Genomic DNA, 22,245 nt, shown 5'->3' with positions numbered 1-22,245 from the left:
CTATAGTCTTATCGGTAGTTTGCTTGTAGTACGTTATTTGGTTGCTTCGTCTGCAACTACAAAAGTAGTTGCTCTGTACACTGTACATCTGAATGCCACTTTGAGTATTTAAGTCAAGAGTCAAGAGTTTTATTTGTCACGGCATACAAGCATACAGTGAAATGTGGGAGGTCATGCCCGCGGCGATTGTGCAATAATACAAGTAATAAGAATAGGAATGAGAATAAGACATTTGTGCAATAATACAAGTAATAAGAATAAGACATAACAGGTATAATGTACATAAAGTTTACAAAAAGCATGGTAAAACATGATAAGGTCCTGCGATAGTGCAATGCAATGTTAGCTACAGATGAGGCACTGGGTCTTATGTACACTACTATACAATGCTATACTATACAATCTACAGTTATACTATATATCCTTATGCTATCTTGCTATATCCGTCTATTTACTATACAAGAACCACTCCCGTTCTTTTTTATTTTTTAAAGTGACCTTTTCATTGTGTAAAGTGACCATTGAGTGTGAGCGTGTGCAGCATGTGTGTGTGTGTGTGTTCATGCTAAAGTGACTGTTAGTGTGTGCGCAGGCGTATTACTTGTTATATGCGTCTGTGTTCTGACCTGCAGTGTCACTTTATGTGGTATTAGTGTAGTATAACTGTATTGTCTTTTTAACTTAGCTGGCTATATGTCAGTGGCTAAATCTTAAGCCCCGCCCTCTTTTCTTCACCTACCAATCACAAATGTTGCTTTCCTCGGTCAAGCTAAATGAGGGCAGAACGAGATTGAGATTGATCACGTTTTTTTGCCACTGACCTATATATAGGTTAGCTAGCCAGATAATTAGCAAAAACTAAGACAATACAGTTATACTACACTAATACTAAACCAAGATAATTGATTTGGTTTTTGAGATGTTTAGTACCAACTTATTCCGTTTGATCCAATCAAACACCATATTTAACTCAGCTGATAAAAAACATTGTCCAGTTCACTGACAGTTTTTGCAGCATAGTACAATGTGGAATCATCAGCATACATTTGTACAGTTGCTTTACACAGAACTGATGGTAAGTCGTTTGTGAAGATGGCGTATATGAGTGGTCCTAGGCAGCTCCCTTGCGGGACCCCGCAGTCTAAGACCTTAGAGCAGTGGTGCCCAACCAGTCGATCGCGATCGACAGGTAGATCGCGGGCTGATTTCAAGTAGATCTTGATTAATAAAATTTGATTATTAAAAAAAAAAAAAAAAAAAAAATTTTTTTTTTTTTTGCTAAATCAACTCTTCCTCTCCTTGTTAACTACAACAAGCAATGCTGTTTGTTATTTAAGATGAGGTCGGACTCGGCACTGACAGATTTGTGTTCATTATGCTGCTTTTATAAAGCCTCAAATGACGGCTTACAATATACAATTTTGGCTGGTAGCTCTCGGGCTAGGTGGTAAATAAAAAAGTAGATCTTGGTTCAAAAAAGGTTGGCCACCCCTGCCTTAGAGTGAGACCAGCTGCCAGTGTAATAAACCCTTTGTGTCCTACTTGTGAGATAACTCTTCATAAATATGATGGCTGTTGGACAAAACCCATAGCATTCTAGTTTACCGATGAGCAGATCATGGTCTATGACATCGAATGCAGCACTAAAATCAAGTAATACTGCACCAGTCATCTTTGAGTTATCAATTTCCTTGAGCCAGTCATCTGTCATTACTGTAAGGACCTTAGCTGGTGCAGAACATCTGCCCTACTCTTCCTCGTGTCAAACACAACATATAACCATGAAAATAAAATAGATAAGACATTCACAGACATATACAACCAAGTGGTATTAAAATCAGAAAGTGACATTATCCTTTCTCTCAGCCAGCCCAGCCGGCACCACCAGCATCACTTGGCGTAAAGATGTTTATTGATTTTCATGTGTGTGAAATAATAGACTCCACTTCATGCAGGTTGGTTTATGGGAGTGACCTCAGTGATGAAAGATTCTCCCAGCACAACCGTCTTGATATCACCAGAGATGAGAGACTCCTCACCCACCTGCCGAATGAGAATCAGATACTTCCTCTGGGACACAGGTATCTTCTTCTTCTCCTTTCTTTTTTCTTCTTCTTTTTTATCCACTTTTTTTCCTCTTTTTCTATTTTCCTCCCATCCCAATTTCGCTGTGTCAATTCTCCCCTCCCCTGTCTTCAATGTTGCTCGCATATGCCCCCCACTGGCCGGTTGTAGGGAGGATAGAAGCCTTGCATCACGTGTCCCCTCCGATACACGAGGAGGCAGCCTGTCACATCTTTTCACCTGCCAGCTCGGACTCTCATTGGCGAGGTGTAACGTGTGGGAGGCTCACACTACCCCCGCCATTTCCTGTCTCTGCTGTGCAGGCGTCCCCCAACCGACCTGTAGGAGTCGCTGTCCACAACGTCCAGATTACCACCCATCGACTTCCACCCGCTAACTCTGCCAATTGAGTTAGTATGACGGCCGGACCAAGCCGGAGGCAACGCCGACAGCCGTATTCGAACCCGGTGTCTCTTGCGCTGGTGACGAGTGCAATGTCCGCTGCGCCACCCAGCCGCCCCTTCTCCTTTCTTTTTTCATCTTCTTCTTTTTCAGTTTTTCTTAATAATTGATTGATTGATATTTTAAATGTTTGTGTCTTACAGATGTATGTCCAGCCCATATGGGCTTACAAGACACATAAACAATAAGTGTATACTTAACAATAAGTATATAGTATACTTAACAATAAGTATATAGACCAAGATGGCCACAAAAAATTTAACTAAATAAAACATAACAAGCTGTAAAAAATTTACTTCAAATAGACAAGAGGAATTCATATACAATTATATAGGATATAATGTGTTTTGTCTCAAGTGCCATGCTTTCTCCAAAAATCCTGCAAAACTGATCTCCTCAACAAAAAGACAACTCAACATACAACTCTCAGACTTCCTAAACAAATCCGGATTTACAAATTGAACTTTCCTCAATTTAAATAAAACGCTCCTCAAGTCGGTGTACAAGGGGCAGTGAAAAACAAAATGATATTCATCTTCCACCACTCCCAGATCACAGAGAACACACAACCGCTCCTCCTCAGGTGTAACTTGGAATCTACCCACTTCCACAGCCAGACCTTAACTGGGCACACAGACCTCCGTCCCCTCTTTAAATGTAACATTACATCATTTATCATCATCATTTATTTATTCCTACATGGAATTACCACAGTCCAACAGTACATATTCATATAATTCACCAAATCCCATGGCCGAAAGGAACAGGTTCAGTAAAAAAATCTTCTTTCATTTCAACATATTTTCTAAGTTTAGGTTTCTTCCATATCTCCACCTTCCACTTATCCTGATGGATTGTTGATAATTTTGGTTTAATTATATTAACCTTACACTGCAGATTATTCATAAAATCATACTTAAATCAGCAGAAGAAAAAATCATGGACATCTCTCTTGAACAGGTATTCATTACATTTATATAGTGCTTTTCTAGACACTCAAAGCACTCCCCACAATGTAGGGTGGAAATTGCCTCCTTCACCACCACTGGTAGCACCCAACCTTTGGCTACAGGCTCAATGCCTGCCATACGTTGGCACCAGCCAAACATCACACTACACAATGGCAAAAGTTAAAAAAAAAAAGTAATTAAGAAGTAAGTAAAGTCAATATACATACAATATACAATACAGAGTAAAATGAGTAACATGAGGTACAATGCAGAAATGAGATGAGGTACAAATCTTATAAAGGGTAGGGTGCAAATGAGGTATGAATGTAGTGCAAATCTCTTTAATAATAGATAAATATTAAGTGTGTTAAAGTGTCTAAAGTGAGTAAACTGAGTGGTAAGGTGAGTGTTTGTTTAAAGTGAGTGTGTACATGTGGATGTGTGTGCACAGTGAGTGTCATAATCTGATATCAATTATAGTCAAATTGATTATAGTAAAATCAACAACAAAAAGGCCCAGGGGCGGTGCACACTTAATTAAACACTTTGTGTTACTTGCAAATATCTTTCGTATGGGCTCCTGTGGTAATCTGGTATCATCTGTGAATCATTTAATCTGTCACACTGAATCGAATAGTTGCAATAATGGATGGTAAGGTTTTCCTGAATGTTGAAATAGTTCTGGTGTATTTCAGTGTATCCTCCAGTGTTTCCCAAACTCACGGACCCGTTTTTATTGGGTCGCCAATTAAAAAGAAAAAAGTAAAAAAGAAAATTTAAAAATAATAATAGGGCGGTCAGGTGGCGTAGCGGAGATTGTGCTCGTCACCAATGCAAGAGGCTGCGGTCTCGACTCCCGGAGAGTCAGCATTGCCTTGGCTTGGGCTGATCGCTATACTAACTCGTTTGGCTGAGTTAGGGGGAGGGAAGCCATGGGTGGGTCCTGGGCATTGTGGACAGCGACCCCTACAGTTCGGTTGGGGCGCCTGCACAGCGAGGGTAGGATCTGGAGAGAGGTAGTGCGACCTTCCACACGTTACACTCTCCCGGTGAGAATCTGAATAATAATAATTTTTAAAGCTGTAGATGTGTTGATTCAGTTTGGCACCACATACTTATGTGAATCTGGGTTTTCTACTCTAGCATACCTGAAAAACAAATACAGAAACAGACTAAATGCTCAGCATGACCTCAGAATAGCACTTTCAAAAACCAAACCCAGAATAGATCTGCTGGTTGAAAACTTCAACCAGCTACATACCTCTCATTAGATTTCAATCATTTCATTGTGCCATAGATGAAATATTATACCCCTTCTAGCATGATGTCAGGTCAGTAGAATTCTAAAATTAGTCAGTACAAATGAATCAGAATGTTGCTCAATGTTGGGGTTTAAGGTTGAGGGACGGAGGGAGGGGGTAAGAAATGGAGAGTTGAAAAAGGGGTGAGAAATAGAAAGGAGAGTAGAACATGTTTGTTTTTAAACGTGTTACAAAATTGTATGTACATATGTTATGAGGTGGTGAGCAACTTAACATTACACTCTGATTATTGCTGTGATGTACTTTTATAATTAAATAAATACATTTCATATACATTTGAAATTCATGGTTTGTTGTGTTCTTTATCAGTAGTTTATAAATGTTTTTTTTTTTTTTTATTATCTTTTCCCCCCTTCTTTTTCCGTTTTTTCTCCCATCCCAATGTTAGTTGTCATGCCAATTCCCAATCCCCTTCCTGGTCGTTGCGCACTCTACCCCCTACCGTCGGTCTGGGAGGGCGGAGACTATCACATGCTTCCTCCGACACATGTGTAGCCAGCCCACCGCTTCTTTTCACCTGGCAGCGCGGACTCTCACTGGGAGAGTGTAACGTGTGGAAGGTCACACTACCTCTCCCAGATCCTTCCCTTGCTGTGCAGGCGCCCCGACCGAACTGTAGTAGTCGCTGTTTACAACGACCAGGACCCACCCTCGCCGGGTTTCCCACCTGCTAACACTGCTAATTGTGTTAGTATGGATGGTCGGCCAACCCGGAAGCACCACAGCTGGATTCGATCCCACTGTCTCTGTGGTGGTAGACAGACGCTTAGTCCGCTGCACTTTCCCGTATTGAAAAAACCTTTGCGCACAGAAACTTTGCTTTAGCTATGTAAATTATTTGCATTATTTTATAATAAACCAATTTCATAACATGAGATGTTTGTCATGTTTGTAAACACAGGGGTAAAACTGATCAATTCTGATTCACCACATTCCTGAATGTATGTGAATATACTCCACATGTATATGGTAAAAAAAAAAAAAACAATCTCAGAGTCAGGCTTTAACGAAGTGTTCCTCTCTGCTCCCTGTTAGGTCACACCGGTCTGGGATCCACACCACTGTGGGCATCCGTGTTGCGCCATGACACCAACGATGCCGTGGTGTGGCGTCCCGAGGTCAGCAGCGTGCGTGGATGGAGAGAGGCCTGGGTGTACCTGGGGCGTATTTCAGTGCCCTTCAGAGTCCGCCTCCATTCCCAACGCGCCCAGGGTAGCCGGGGCGATGTGGCCATAGACGACCTGGAGTTCTGGGAATGTGCCTTGCCCTGTGAGTACCCCTCTAAGCATGGTCCTCTCTCAAGCTCCGCCCTCTTCTCTCGATCCTCCAATCACAACTGTTGTTGTTTTGAGAGAAGCAACCGTTGTGATCGGAAGGTCAAGGAAAGAGGGCAGGGTTTGAGATGCTGTCTAGTTTCTGCCTCCCGCTTGTTTGACGATTATTTTGTGATCAAAGATATAAATTAGAAATGAGAGAGCTGACACTAGTGTATACCCTACCCCCACTAACACCCCCACCACCATCACCACCATCATCAACACCACCATCATCACCACCATCATCACCCCCACTAACACCACCACCACCATCACCACCATCATCACCATCATCATCACCACCACTAACACCACCACCACCACCACCAACACCACCATCATCACCCCCACTAACACCCCCACCACCATCATCAACACCACCACCATCACCCCCACTAACACCCCCACCACCACCATCACCACCATCATCACCCCCACTAACACCCCCACCACCATCACCACCATCATCACCCCCACTAACACCCCCACCACCATCATCAACACCACCATCATCACCCCCACTAACACCCCCACCACCATCACCACCATCATCAACACCACCACCATCATCATCACCCCCACTAACACCCCCACCACCATCACCACCATCACCACCATCACCCCCACTAACACCCCCACCACCATCACCACCATCACCCCCACTAACACCCCCACCACCATCACCACCATCACCCCCACTAACACCCCCACCACCATCACCACCATCACCACCATCACCCCCACTAACACCCCCACCACCATCACCACCATCATCATCACCCCCACTAACACCCCCACCACCATCACCACCATCACCCCCACTAACACCCCCACCACCACCATCACCACCATCATCACCCCCACTAACACCCCCACCACCATCACCACCATCATCACCCCCACTAACACCCCCACCACCATCACCACCATCACCCCCACTAACACCCCCACCACCACCATCACCACCATCATCACCCCCACTAACACCCCCACCACCATCACCACCATCACCCCCACTAACACCCCCACCACCACCATCACCACCATCATCACCCCCACTAACACCCCCACCACCACCATCACCCCCACTAACACCCCCACCACCATCACCACCATCATCACCCCCACTAACACCCCCACCACCATCACCACCATCACCACCATCACCCCCACTAACACCCCCACCATCACCACCATCATCACCCCCACTAACACCCCCACCACCACCATCACCACCACCATCACCCCCACTAACACCCCCACCACCATCACCACCATCACCACCATCACCCCCACTAACACCCCCACCACCATCATCACCACCATCACCCCCACTAACACCCCCACCACCATCACCACCATCATCACCCCCACTAACACCTCCACCACCATCATCAACACCACCATCAACACCACCAACATCACCACCACCAACATCACCATCATCACCACCATCATCACCCCCACTAACACCCCCACCACCATCATCAACACCACCATCAACACCACCAACATCAACACCACCAACATCACCATCATCAACACCACCAACATCACCATCATCACCACCATCAACACCACCAACATCACCATCATCATCATCACCACCATCACCACCATCATCAACACCACCACCACCATCAACACCACCACCAACATCACCATCAACACCACCATCAACACCACCAACATCAACACCACCATCAACACCACCAACATCACCATCATCATCATCATCACCACCATCACCACCATCATCAACACCACCACCACCATCAACACCACCACCATCAACACCACCACCATCAACACCACCAACATCACCATCATCATCATCACCACCATCACCACCATCATCAACACCACCACCACCATCAACACCACCACCAACATCACCATCATCACCACCATCACCACCATCATCAACACCACCAACATCACCATCAACACCATCACTAACACCCCAACCACCACCACCATCACCAACACCACCACCACCACCATCAACACCACCAACATCACCATCATCATCATCATCATCACCATCACCACCATCATCAACACCACCAACATCACCATCATCACCACCACTAACACCACCACCATCAACACCATCACTAACACCCCAACCACCACCACCATCACCAACACCACCACCACCATCAACACCACTAACATCACCATCATCACCACCACTAACACCACCACCATCAACACCATCACCACCATCATCACCACTAACACCCCAACCACCACCATCAACAACACCACTAACACCATCACCACCATCACCACCACCACCACCATCAACAACACCACCATCAACACCATCACTAACACCCCAACCACCACCACCATCACCATCATCACCACCACTAACACCCCCACCACCACCATCAACACCATCACCACCACCATCACCACCACTAACACCCCCACCACCACCATCACCACCACTAACACCCCCACCACCACCATCACCACCACTAACACCCCCACCACCACCATCAACACCATCACCACCACCATCAACACCATCACCACCACCATCACCACCACTAACACCCCCACCACCACCATCAACACCATCACCACCACCATCACCACCACTAACACCCCAACCACCACCACCATCACCACCATCACCACCATCATCATCAACAACAACAACAACACCATCAACAACAACAACAACACCATCACCAACACCATCAACACCACCATCATCATCAACAACAACAACAACACCATCAACAACAACAACACCATCACCAACACCATCAACACCACCATCATCATCAACAACAACAACAACACCATCAACAACAACAACAACAACACCATCACCAACACCATCAACACCAACACCACAGGAGAAGAGACAACTCCGGTGGGATTCCATCGTTAGGCCAGCAAGCACACTCGTGGTTCCAGAGGCCACGCCATCTCCTTTGTCTCACTTTTTCTTGTCTCCGTGTCTCACTCTTATCCGTTGTCAGTGCCGGTCACAGGGAATGGCTGTGTGCCAGACATGCTGCAGTGTGGTGGTGGGGGATGTGTGGAGCAGCGGCAGGTCTGCGACGGCACTGACGACTGCGGCGACGGGACCGACGAGGCGAACTGCGGTGAGAGACTCATATACTATATAACTACATGATAAGATACGGTGCACTATGTTGTAATATGTCATGACTCGACATGATCCCACAGGGCAATAGAGAAGTGTAACAATTCAACTTTAGTTTGCACTTTAGTTTTATTGTATATTTTGTATAGTGTTTGGTCTTTATTCTTTTTACTTTTTTTTTTACTGTTTGAAGCACAATCTCAGGAGGCTCATACAGGACCAAGCATTTCACTGTAATGTACATGATGTACCTTATATGTGACAAATAAAACAGAACTTGAACTTGAATTCTGTTTACTGTAGGTCCTGGGGGTTGAACTCGACCATAAGAACTTTGCTTTGGAATCAGAAGGCAAGACAAGTAGCCAGGATGTTGACCCAAAATGGCTTTGTAGATAAAAACATACCAATGGCTAAGCCGATTATGTGTGCATGCTGTGTGTGTTTTAGGAGGATATTGGGGCTGTGACTTTGAGAAGGACCTGTGTGAATGGGACCTGAGCACAATATCTACGCTGCCGTGGGTGAGGACGAGTCAAAGAAGTATCGCCTCTGATGATCTTCTGACAGGACCAGGAAGAGATCACTCAACCAACAGTGCTACAGGTGCAGTACCTCATTTTCACCAGAGTCGAGACTCACTCTACACACAGTATATCCTGATCTATTAGTGTTTTCCCCATACACAGATTTATTTATGGCAGCACCACCTCAATATTAAAAGTAGGCCTACCACATATACATTTCCCAAACTGATACAATAACACAATACAAGACAATATCTTGTCTTGCATGTACTGCCTGTGTATATTGACCTATCTCAAACTCCGCCCTCTTTTCATGATTCTCCAATCACAACTGTTCCTCGGGCAAACCGAAAAAAGCAGCAACGGTTGTGATTGGAGGATCAAGAAAAGAGGGCAGTGTTTGAGATAGGTCAGTGGCCTATGGGAAACACTGTATCGCTGTATATTGAATTTTAATGGTTGTCTTATTGACATTTTTTGTATATTCAATCAATTATGATTGACAATCCTTCATAGGTCACTTTCTTTACGTCACTGTGCCTGACGGGGGTATGACGATGGATTGGGCATCCTTCCAAAGCCCACTCCTTGAGCCTACCAATAGCACACATCCCTGCAAGGTAACGTTAAGCTCAAAACACCCTTACATGTTTTACATTTACATTTAGTCATTTAGCTGACGCTTTTATCCAAAGCGACTTACAAATTTACAATGATTGTGTACAACAAGTCAGCAGGAGGGGTACACCTTTGGTAAGTGGTATTGTTCATCTACTGTAGTAGTGCATAGTAGTATAGACATTAGGGCTGTCCCCGACTAAGGATTTGTACAGTATAGTCGAAGTCCAAGGCAATGTTGGACCAAGGTCGACCGGGAATTAGGAGGGGGCACAGGAGACCTGCCGGTGGGCGATGGGAAGCCGTGCTCCGGGAGCAGATGGTGCAGGCGCCCACGAACTCCCGACATCCGCCTTGAGAGTGGACCACCAAAACAGCCGGCTGATGAACTCGGCCATTCGGTGCACTCCGGGGTGGCAGGTGAAATGGCTAGAGTGCCCCCACTCAAGCACTTGCGGCCGGACAGCGGAGGGCACGAACAGACGGTGCCTCGGTCCGGTGCCTGGGTCCGGCTGGGCGCACTGGGCTCGTCGAACCTCAGTCTCGATGGCCCACGTGACGACCCCCACCACTCGGGTTGGGGAAAGGATCGTGTCCAGGGTCCCCCAGGGACCTCCGAGGTCTCCCCAGGGAACAGCCGGGAGAGGGCGTCTGCCCTGATGTTCTTTGACCCCGGGCGGTAGGTGAGGGTGTAATCGAACCGGCTGAAGAATAGCGCCCAGCGCGCCTGCCTGGAGTTCAGCCTCTTCGCCGTTCTCATGTAGGTCAGATTCTTGTGGTCTGACCATACAAGAAGGAACGGCAGCTTCGCTCCCTACCAACCAGTGTCTCCACTCCCTGAGCGCGGCGTGAATGGCGAGAAGCTCCTTGTTGTCAACGTCGTAGTTCTTCTCAGCTCTGGTCAAATCGTCGGGAGAAGTAGGCGCAGGGATGGATGCTCTGGTCCTGGGAGAGGATGGTCGGCACCGACCCCGTGTCGGACGCATCCACCTCCACGATAAATGGTCTCGCAGGATCAGGATGGGCCAGCAGCACCGGAGCCGTGGTGAACGGACCCTTCAGGGCAGAGAAGGCCGCCTCCGCCTCCGGAGGTCCAGGTGAAAGGGCGAGTCGTGGAGGTGCATGCGGTGAGGGGGGGCCGCCACTTGGCTAAACCCCTTAATGAAGCGTCGGGTGAAACCGGTGAAATCAAGGAAACGCCGGAGCTGTGTACAGTCGGTGGGGTCGGGGCCAATCTACCACCGCCCTGATCTTGTCCGGGTCAGCGCGCTTTCGGCCCTCCTCCACGTTCGGTCCTCCTCCATTGGCAAATTTTGGCCAATCAAAGTCGACTATACAAATCCTTAGTCGGGGACAGGCCTAGTAGTATGTATGTATTGGATGTGTGGATGTATGTATCTATGTATGTTTGTATGTATATACTGAACACTGTGTCTACGTACGTGACTTCTATTTTTTACTTCTATTTTTACATGCTATACTATTTTATTTCATACTTATCTTTTGTCTAGCACAGTCTCTGGAGCGTAACAGAAAGAAGCATTTTGTATAAAAGTATTCTGTACTTCTGTATGACAACTATTAAAGAAACTTGTATGTTTGTTTGTCTGTATATATACATGTATGTACGTATGTATGTATTTCGGTGCCCAACCCTATAGCTAATAAGTAATGGAGAAAGTACACTATTGTAAATTAATTGGAGTTTAGTAATTGATTGAGTTGAAAGCACATGTACATCCCCGACACTAACATGAACCCATTGTGTTGAACTGAAAGCACATGTACTGTACATCCCGACACTAACATAAACCCAGTGTGTTGAGCGTCAGGCCTTTTCTCTTTCTTTCCACTGTAGATGGTCATGTATACCCATCAGTTTGGGCCGCGGTCGGGGGGTCTGACGGTGCTGGTGGCGGACAGCATCATCTACCCTGTGTGGGAGAGAGGCGGTGCGGTGGGTGACGTCTGGGTGAAGTCGGAGGTAGAGATTGTCACCAACCACACATTCCACGTGAGTAATTGGTTGACGACGTGTCTCCTTTCTGATTCTGACACACAAAGCCTGGAAATAACCAGTATCACAATGACAATTACAGTATTATTACAGAGCTACGAAAAGAAAACAACAATGACACAGGGGGAAAAACTACATATACATACATACAGTACATACATACTGTATACATGCCATACATACATACATTACATACATGCATACATTACATACATCTTTTCGCTTTGCGTTTGACATCACAATTCATATTCAAGCTATGTATGATTGTTTACATTATCCTTTGAAAGATTTAAAATGTTATAAGATATTGCAAAAGAAGGATGTTTCATGTCATGTTTGGACAATCGAGCGGCCCGTGTGCCTAAAATACGCTCCCATGATCACGGAGTAAAAGACAAGGACTCAGAGGTTCAGATGAAATCAGCCTGTCTCTCATGTCACAGATCGTGTTCATGGCAGCGATCAGGGACACTGCGTACGGCGGGATCGGCGTCGACAGCATAGTGATGTCCCCCGAATGCAGAATATCGAGTGGTAAAAAAAAACGTCCACCCTTTAAATTCGACAAAAACCAAAGCCGGTCTTATTTGTTGCAACATTTTGAAAAATTTGCACGTCTTGTATTCACTCCCGTCTGTCTTTCGTCTTTGACAGAGAATTTCACATACGCAGAGTTTCCCAAACCACCGCCACCTCCCTGTACCGAACATGCATATGAGATATGTAATTTCAATGCCCACTGTGTAGGTGCAGAGGATGAAGCCAAGTGTGGTAAGTTATAATAACTTTATTTGTATTTGTATAGCACTTTTTAGCAAGTTATTATCATACATAATTATGTGTCATATATCTGGGTCTTGTATTTACGGGTACGGGTACCACTGGGGAACAATCATCGGTATCAATCGCCTTAATCTATGCGCACACCGCTTAATATATACTTAAAACATTATGGAGTTTAAATGAAGGGGTTGTAACTGCATCTTTAGGGTACAATTCAGGGTTTTTGTCCCTTAACCTTACTTCGTCCATGCACAATCCTATACTTAATAATTAGGACTCCCTAGCGTACTGTAAAAGTATGATGCCAGCCCATGAGGTGTTTGTGCGTTGATGTGATGTTTAGTGACGTGCCGTGATGAACACTTGCATGTGTCCATGTGTTCCAGGTGATTTCTCTTACGCTCAGGGCAGCTCCGGTTGGACAGACGTCAGTCTTGGGGGTCAAGGCTGGGTGCTGAATGACATGTACAACACCACCGCTGAAGAAGGTAATAATAATAATAATAATAATAATAATAATAATAATAATAATAATAATAATAATAATAATAATAATAATAATAATAATAATATAATAATAATAATAATAATAATAATAATAATAATAATAATAATAATAATAATAACAATAACAACAACAACAACAACAACAACAACAACAACAACAACAACAACAACAACAACAACAACAACAACGATAACAATAACAATAATAATAATAATAATAATAATAATAATAATAATAATAATAATAATAATAATAATAATAATAATAATAATAATAATAATAGATTGAATTTGTAATGCACTTTTTGTTCGCTGGGATCCCAAAGTGCTACACTACAGGGTTAAAACATAGTTAAAATAATCAAATAGTTATTAGTAAAACAAATAAAATACAGAATAAAAATTTGATAAAAATAGAACATAGTTAATAAAAAACATAGTATAAACAGAAAATTCAAAAACAACAGCACAAGAAAATAAAAATAAAAAGCTAACAGTCAAAGGCCTTTTTGAACGGATAGGTTTTCAGGCCTGCTAGGTAGGGCAACAAGCATTCAGTCACTCTCGGTACAAGGTGTACGGGCGTGCATGCATGTGTATGCGTGTGTGTGTGTGTGTGTGTATGCGTGTGTGTGTGTGTGTGTGCGTGTGCGTGTGCGTGTGTGTGTGTGTGTGTGTGTGTGTCTGCATGCACGTTGTCTTTTGATTGATGTTTTCATTCAAATACGACAATGGGTTGAAGCATCTGAAGAGGACGCTGCTGTGTGTCGAGAGGTCTGCTGCTCAACACAAATGATACATTGGCCGTATTCACCTGGGAACCGGGTGGAAAGGAATCCCAAGCTGAGCGCGACATGAGAGCAAAATTGGCCGCAGGGTGACTGTGAATGTGGTCACATGGGCTCCAGTGCTCTCCTCCTCTTCTTCTTCTCCTCCAAAAGACATGCATGCTAAGTAGGGATGGGTACCTTTCACATTTGAACCGATACCGGTACCGGTACCTGTGAATCGATACCGGTACCCAACGGTACCTTTTTTCTGTACTTTAGTCTCAAGAAATTTAATTTGCCTACCTCAGTCGTAAAAAAAAAATCCAAACTTCCAATTTCGACAGTTTTCGGCTTGTCATTGCTCCGACTGCTTTGTTGTTGAATCAAGTCAAATCCTAGGTAAGCATATATTGTGCGTGTGAACGTTGACATGAAAATAAAAAAGTAAAAAAGTAAAAAAAAATAAAATGAATAATTTTTTTATTTTTTTATTTTTTTTTTGGGTTTCTCACTTGATTCAATACTCGGTAGTACCGACGTGTTTCGGTTCGGTACCTCAAAAGTACCGAATTCGGTACCCATCCCTAATGCTAAGGTTTCCAGCCACTGCCCTTGACCCAAGGTACTGGCATTACAACTGGAGTTGGTCCCCAGGCACCGCACTGTGTGTGGCTGCCCACGGCTCCTAGATAGTTAGCATTTATTCATTTAATAATAAAGGCTCAACTTAACTTAAAAGAATTTTTTTTGGGAAATGAGCTTACCGTCTTCTCCAGAGAGAGACACACAAGAAGATAGATACCAGTTTCCTCTCCTCTTCCGTTCACTAGAAAGCTATGTGGCTGCACGTTAGCCTAGCTTAGCACAATGAATGGAAGCGGACATGGCCGGTTAGCCTAGGCCTAGGCATTGTCCGACTAGTACTGTAACACCTCTCCCGAAGGCTAACCGGCCATGTCCGCTGTCAATGAATCTCTCTCTCTCTCTCTCTCTCTCTCTCTCTCTCTCTCTCTCTCTCTCTCTCTCTCTCTCTCTCTCTCTCTCTCTCTCTCTCTCTCTCTCTCTCTCTCTCGCTCTCGCTCTTGCTCTCTCTCTCGCTCTCTCTCTCACACCCTCTTTCTCTCTCGCACCCTCTCTCTCGCACCCTCTCTCTCGCACCCTCTCTCTCTCGCACCCTCTCTCTCTCACACCCTCTCTCTCTCACACCCTCTCACCCTCTCTTTCTCTCTTTCTCTCTCGCACCCTCTCACCCTCTCTTCCTTCTTCCCACCCCTCCGTCAGAGAAGCACCTGCTTGTGACCAGAGCTCCAGGACAGCTGGAGACTGATGCCAGGACACAGACCCCACCCCTGGGCCCCTCTGGTCCCGCCTGCACCCTCAGCTTCTCCTTCGCCCTCACCGGGACACCTGCTCACATCGGTACGTGTACATATATAGAGACCTTTTCAAACGTGACATACATAAATATTCTAAATGGGCCTAAGTGCATTTCCTGTTACGTTGCAAGGAAACTATAAAAGAAGGAAGGGTCATCGTGTCACTGTGTAGCGTGTGAACGCACGTTGGTGCCAAGTGTGGAAACGTTCAGTTCGGCCGACATTGAATTGATTGGTATCTCGCCATCTCCTCGTTTTTATGACCTATCATTTAAACAGGTTATTACCTCGGATGTCAGAATCATAGGCAATTTGTTGCATTGTAAACTAGGTAATGTTTGATATGGTTGGTGTATATTTCCTCAGATAGCAAGACACTTAACCCCCTAACTGCTCCCGATGAGCAGGTTGGCACCTTGCATGGTTGCCTCCGCCGTCGGTGTGTAAATGCGTGAGTGAATGGGTCAAATGTGAAGAACAAATTGTAAAGCGATTTGGATAAAAGCGCTATATAAATGCAGCCATTTACCATTTATATTTATTGTATTATTTATTTATTGTCTTTTTCCCCGTCCCCCGCCCCTTGGACTCTCCCTCCTCTCCGGCAGGTGACCTGTCAGTCATTGTGATTGACAGCTTTCTGGGCCACCAGCCCAAGCTGTGGGAGTTCAGCGGGAAGACGGGAATCAAGGAGGAGGAGTGGCGGCAGGCCGAGGTGTCTATAGGAGCCAGGCCAAATCGCTTCCAGGTACAGTCTGCTCCGTTCAGGACAGGACTCAATATGGTACAGTCTGCTCCGTTCAGGACAGGACTCAATATGGTAGAGTCTGCTCCATTCAGGACAGGACTCAATATGGTGCAGTCTGCTCCATTCAGGACAGGACTCAATATGGTGCAGTCTGCTCCGTTCAGGGGAGGACTCAATATGGTACAGTCTGCTCCGTTCAGGGCAGGACTCAATATGGTAGAGTCTGCTCCATTCAGGACAGGACTCAATATGGTGCAGTCTGCTCCGTTCAGGACAGGACTCAATATGGTACAGTCTGCTCCGCTCAGGGCAGGACTCAATATGGTAGAGTCTGCTCCGTTCAGGGGAGGACTCAATATGGTAGAGTCTGCTCCGTTCAGGGGAGGACTCAATATGGTAGAGTCTGCTCCGTTCAGGGCAGGACTCAATATGGTAGAGTCTGCTCCGTTCAGGGCAGGACTCAATATGGTAGAGTCTGCTCCGTTCAGGACAGGACTCAATATGGTGCAGTCTGCTCCGTTCAGGACAGGACTCAATATGGTGCAGTCTGCTCCATTCAGGGGAGGACTCAATATGGTAGAGTCTGCTCCGTTCAGGACAGGACTCAATATGGTGCAGTCTGCTCCGTTCAGGACAGGACTCAATATGGTAGAGTCTGCTCCGTTCAGGGGAGGACTCAATATGGTAGAGTCTAGGTCTGTTCAGGACAGGACTCAATATGGTGCAGTCTGCTCCGTTCAAGGGAGGACTCAATATGGTAGAGTCTGCTCCGTTCAGGACAGGACTCAATATGGTACAGTCTGCTCCGTTCAGGGGAGGACTCAATATGGTAGAGTCTGCTCCGTTCAGGGGAGGACTCAATATGGTAGAGTCTGCTCCGTTCAGGACAGGACTCAATATGGTACAGTCTGCTCCATTCAGGGGAGGACTCAATATGGTAGAGTCTAGGTCCCATCACTTGGATGGATCTTGGCTGTGACCAAGGAAACTACAGTATAAAAGAAGGAAGGGTCATCATCACGTCAGAATACCAGCATTCTATGCTCTACTTGGTGTCAGACTTTGGTGTCAGTTCTATTGTATGTATGCCTGTATTCAAATTCTAAATTTACATGTGACCAAGGAAACTATAAAAGAAGGAAGGGTCATCACGTCACTCGTGAACGCGCATTGGTGCTAAGTGTGGAAACGTTCGGTTTAATTCGTTTATTACCTCGGATGTCAGAATCGTTGGCAATTTGTTGCATTGTTAGCTACGTAGCTAAAGTTTGATATATTGGTTGATCTATATTTCCTCAGATGTATATATATTGTATATATATTGTATATTTTGCTTCTCCATGCATCTCCCATAGGTGTCAATAGAAGAGGCAACAATGTCTGGGACCAAGCAGGGCATAGAGCGCTGGTATTCTGACGTGATGACCCTTCCTTCTTTTATAGTTTCCTTGGCTGTGACCCAGAAGTGTGTCGTTACTTGTTGGCCAAGCAGCACAGCTGTAACTGGTCGTATTTTCCCCCTAAATGTGTTGTTCATAAATCTTACCTTGTTATGACCTAACCTTAACCTTCATCACTAATGATAGATACGACACTCATCACTGTGTCCTTTATGAGAAGGTTGGTTCGTCCTCTCTGATGGAGAGGCGCAACAAACACTGGTGTTTGTTGTTTTTTAAGGCCCTTATTGGTAAGCTACCTCCTTATACTACTATCATTATTGGAACCTATGGAACCCGTTCTAGTGACTGGCTGGTCCTTAAGGTCACCAGAGTTTTCTCAGAACAGGGTAAATCTGCATTTTGCTATGATGCCCCTCTAGCTCATGGAATGAACTCCAACAGTCCTTAAAGCTTGAGATTATACCCTCTGTTAGAGTTTAAAACCTTGATCTCCAACCTTCATCAATCAAGTTGTACGTATTTTAATTGATTTGTTATCCCTGCTTTTGCCTCGGCCTTGTTGTCTTATTGGTATGATTTTATATGCTGTGTGATTTTATATGCCTTCTTTTTGCTAATTTCTGTATGTACACTCAACGTGACTGTAAATGAAGGAAACCTCAGTTGCCTTTCGAGTTTAAATAAAGGTTTGAAATTCAATGAAACCGTAGGTCCTTCTGGGCGATGGGATGTAGACACACTACCATGTTGATATCAGGGATCAGGGTCTTTTTTCTTTATTGAAGTTTGATTATCTCTCTCACACACATTCATACTGTCCCACACGTTTATTTGCTGCTCTGTTTTGTATTCATTAGCTGCAGTTTGAAGCCCGAGCCAGAATACTCTCTCCGGACTCCAAGATCAAAGTGAAGGACGTCCGATTCATAGATTGTTACGCTGGTTATTATCCAATGGCCCCGACAGGTAACCATGATGTGACTGTGTGGACATGTTGTTGCGTGGCGGTAGAGAGGGAACCTATGGTGTCATATGATTGACAGCAGTCCCAGTGGCGCACCACGTAAATGCACTGGCATTGTAGTCACAACCATAGATATATATAGAACACTAGATAGCTTACCCGCGCTGCCGGCCAATGGAGAGCGACGTCGTCGTAGGGCCGCCATCTTGCTCGAGTCAGCCTTGAGTGAGGGTGAGTGATCTGCACAGACAAAAATACTCATAACTCGCTGAAATATTGACTGATTGACTGTTTTTTTTACAAACCGCTTGAATCATAGCCACGTTAATAATGCTTGTAATAAACCAAACCGTTTGTAAATCTGTCAATATTTCAGCGAGTTATGAGTATTTTTGTCTGTGCAGCTCACTCACTCTCACTCAAGGCTGACTCGAGCAAGATGGTGGCGCTGGTGACTCCGCCTTAAGCTATCTAGTGTTCTATATATATCTATGGTCGCAACGTCCTGGGTTCAAATCCGGCCCAGGGACATGTGTTGCAGGTCCTCCCCAGTCCCCATCTCTCTCTCTCTCTCCCAAATTTCCATCTGTCCCGTCAATAAAAAGCACTTAAAAATGCCCTAAAAATATCTTTAAAAAAGTATTGACAGCAGCACTGTTCCTGCAGGAACAATACAATGGATGGCATTGTAATGGAGCTTCTATTTCCAGTGTGTCTTTCAGTACAGTAGTTAATACATAAACGTGGTAATATTTCTAATAGAAGTGTAAACCTAGCTGTGGCTCTTTTCATGTGTATCTGATAAAAACTAAGGAAATAAGATAATATAAGATATTTCTTTATTGATTCCCTTGGGGAAATGTTGGGTCATAGCAGCATGGGGGGGGAGGGGAGGATAGGTACAGGTATGGGCAGAGTAATAGAATAAAGACATGAATATAACCAATACACTTTAATCTGAATATAAAATGTGAGAAAATTAAATGGTATAAAAATAGGTGCAGATGAGGGTCTGTATGCCCTATCGGTCATAATATATGTTACAATAAATATAGGCAATAAAATAAATTGAATATGAATATATACTATTAAGTATAAGTAAACAGTACAAGGTGCAGATGAGGGTCTGTACCCTATCGGTCACAATATACGTTATAGTCCGTGCAGGTTTTGGTGGTTAGGAGTCACCAAATCTTAAATTTCTTTTTTTTAAAGATTAATTTTTTAGCGTTTATCGCTTTTTACTACTGGGCAGTCGAGTAGAGAGAGAGAGAGAGGAGGAACGGGAGACAGAGTGGGGGGAAGACATTCGGCAAATAACGACAGGTCCGGGAATCGAACCCGGGTCGGCCGTGCCGCGACTCAGCGCGTTATGTGGTTCGCCACTGGGGCGCCCAAATCTTACATTTCTAATAGTTCTCAAGTTCTGCCACCGTTAGTTCTCCAGCTGCTGGCAGCAGTCCATGCCCCCGGTTGTGGAGCCTGATGGCCGCTGGCCCAAAATAATGGCTTTTGTAATTGAAAAGGTTCCCGACCTTCCAGACATAGAGTGTACTCTGCACCTGTGTATACACTGTATACTTTACTTACTCATAGTATACATTCAGATTCTAAGTGGTATTGACCATATTTATTGTAACATATAACATAACTGATAGTGTTACAGGGTGGGTTTTGTGGAAGGACCCAATAGCAGACAGAACGAGGAGGAAGCAGGCAGGACACGGCAGGTGTAATTCAAAGAGAACAAGCTTTACTCAGAACTTAAAGCTAAATTCAACAACCAAAAATGAACTTCAAAACACACGAACAAAAACCTCAGCAAAAACCGAAAACATCAAGGCACAAAAGCTAACACGGGAACACTAAGTACTATGAAGGAAACACCAGCTAAATGCACAGGAATAACACTAACCACGAATACGACAGGAAACAGGATAAACAGGATACAGGATAACAGAGCGATGAACCGACAAGGAAGGCAGGGCAGACAAGACATATACACAGACTAATTGACACATGATGTTTGATTGGAAATGAGACACACCTGGGATGGGAACAGAACGACAAGACTAAACACACAGGGGACATAATACTAAAGACAAGAATACAACCTAAACCAGACAAGGGAAAACAAAGGGCAGAAGGCACACTGGGAGAGACAACAAGATGGGGAGAACACTGAGAAATATAGACAATTTAACCAGACATAAATGTACACTGAGTCCAAGGGGTAATGATGGGAATTGTCCAGCAGGTGGAGGAAGAGGACCATGAATGAGTGGGGGATGTGAGGGGAACTGTCCAAGGGAAGGAGTGGAGAGGGGTTGGTGCAGGGATAAGTCCAGGAATGCGAGGGGGACAAGGGCAGGACCGGGTGGAACGTGACATATAGGGCATACAGACCCTCATCTGCACCTTTGATTACACTGCCTACTTGCTCATATGCTTATATTCAGAGTTAATTATATAGCTTACACTGCTTATTTTGACTTTTTCTGCTGTACTATAATTGTATTGCCTATATTTATGTCTTCTACTATTACCATGCCCATGCCCATACCTGTACCCCCCACCTCCCCCTGCTGCTATGATGTCTGAATTTCCCCAAGGGGATCAATAAAGGAATATCTTATCTTACTCATGCTATTGCATGGTACTGCTATATGGTGACCCTCCTTTATTTGATGTTGTCGCGGACAGGTATGTCGTGTAACTTTGAAGATGGACTGTGCGCTTGGTACCAGGATAAATCCGATAACTTTGACTGGACCCTGCTCTCTGGGATGGACCACTCCATTGGATTCGGTAAACGTATTCTTTACGTCAAAATATATCGTGAGAGGTTTCTGAACTGTAGGCCTAAAAGTGTGTTGCTTACTCTCTCTCTCTCTCTCTCTCTCTCTCTCTCTCTCTCTCTCTCTCTCTCTCTCTCTCTCTCTCTCTCTCTCTCTCTCTCTCTCTCTCTCTCTCTCTCTCTCTCTCTCTCTCTCTCTCTCTCTCTCTCTCTCTCTCTCTCTACCTCCAGGTCAAAGTCTTGTTGTAGATGTGTGGCACTCCTCACTGCGTGGCGTGTCTGGACGCCTGCTATCGTATCCTCTGCGACAGATCACTGGAGAACACTGCCTGTCCTTCTATTACAAACTCTACGGGCCTGACACAGGTAGGACGTTGACTGCAAAGGGATCGAGTGGCATCGCTTGAAGAGTGAGACATAGGGATGGCTGGGAAGCGTAGAAGTCTAAGCACTCGCCTACCACCGCAGAGACTCTGGGTTAGAATCCGGGGCAC

The 22,245-nt window shown here is 44.9% G+C and overlaps 1 protein-coding gene across 1 annotated transcript in view; it reads left to right on the top strand.

The window, feature by feature from the left end:
• mamdc4 (MAM domain containing 4) overlaps positions 1-22,245 on the top strand; it is a gene marked incomplete at both ends in the record, with an annotated part of 52,837 nt that overhangs the window by 5,328 nt on the left and 25,264 nt on the right. The window contains 14 exons of the mRNA XM_084324877.1: positions 1,956-2,081; positions 5,834-6,067; positions 9,114-9,239; positions 9,692-9,847; positions 10,285-10,388; positions 12,245-12,400; positions 12,847-12,937; positions 13,151-13,174; positions 13,573-13,674; positions 15,745-15,882; positions 16,448-16,587; positions 18,848-18,956; positions 21,658-21,762; positions 21,983-22,117. Of these exons, the coding sequence (XP_084181003.1) occupies positions 1,956-2,081; positions 5,834-6,067; positions 9,114-9,239; positions 9,692-9,847; positions 10,285-10,388; positions 12,245-12,400; positions 12,847-12,937; positions 13,151-13,174; positions 13,573-13,674; positions 15,745-15,882; positions 16,448-16,587; positions 18,848-18,956; positions 21,658-21,762; positions 21,983-22,117 (1,746 nt within the window). The remainder of the gene's footprint in view (positions 1-1,955; positions 2,082-5,833; positions 6,068-9,113; positions 9,240-9,691; positions 9,848-10,284; positions 10,389-12,244; positions 12,401-12,846; positions 12,938-13,150; positions 13,175-13,572; positions 13,675-15,744; positions 15,883-16,447; positions 16,588-18,847; positions 18,957-21,657; positions 21,763-21,982; positions 22,118-22,245) is intronic.

Source organism: Notolepis coatsorum (genome assembly GCF_963971535.1).
Source record: "Notolepis coatsorum genome assembly, chromosome: 11".
Taxonomy (NCBI): domain Eukaryota; kingdom Metazoa; phylum Chordata; class Actinopteri; order Aulopiformes; family Paralepididae; genus Notolepis; species Notolepis coatsorum.
Note: the sequence above shows the minus strand (reverse complement) of the source record. Positions and strands in the feature narration are given on the sequence as shown.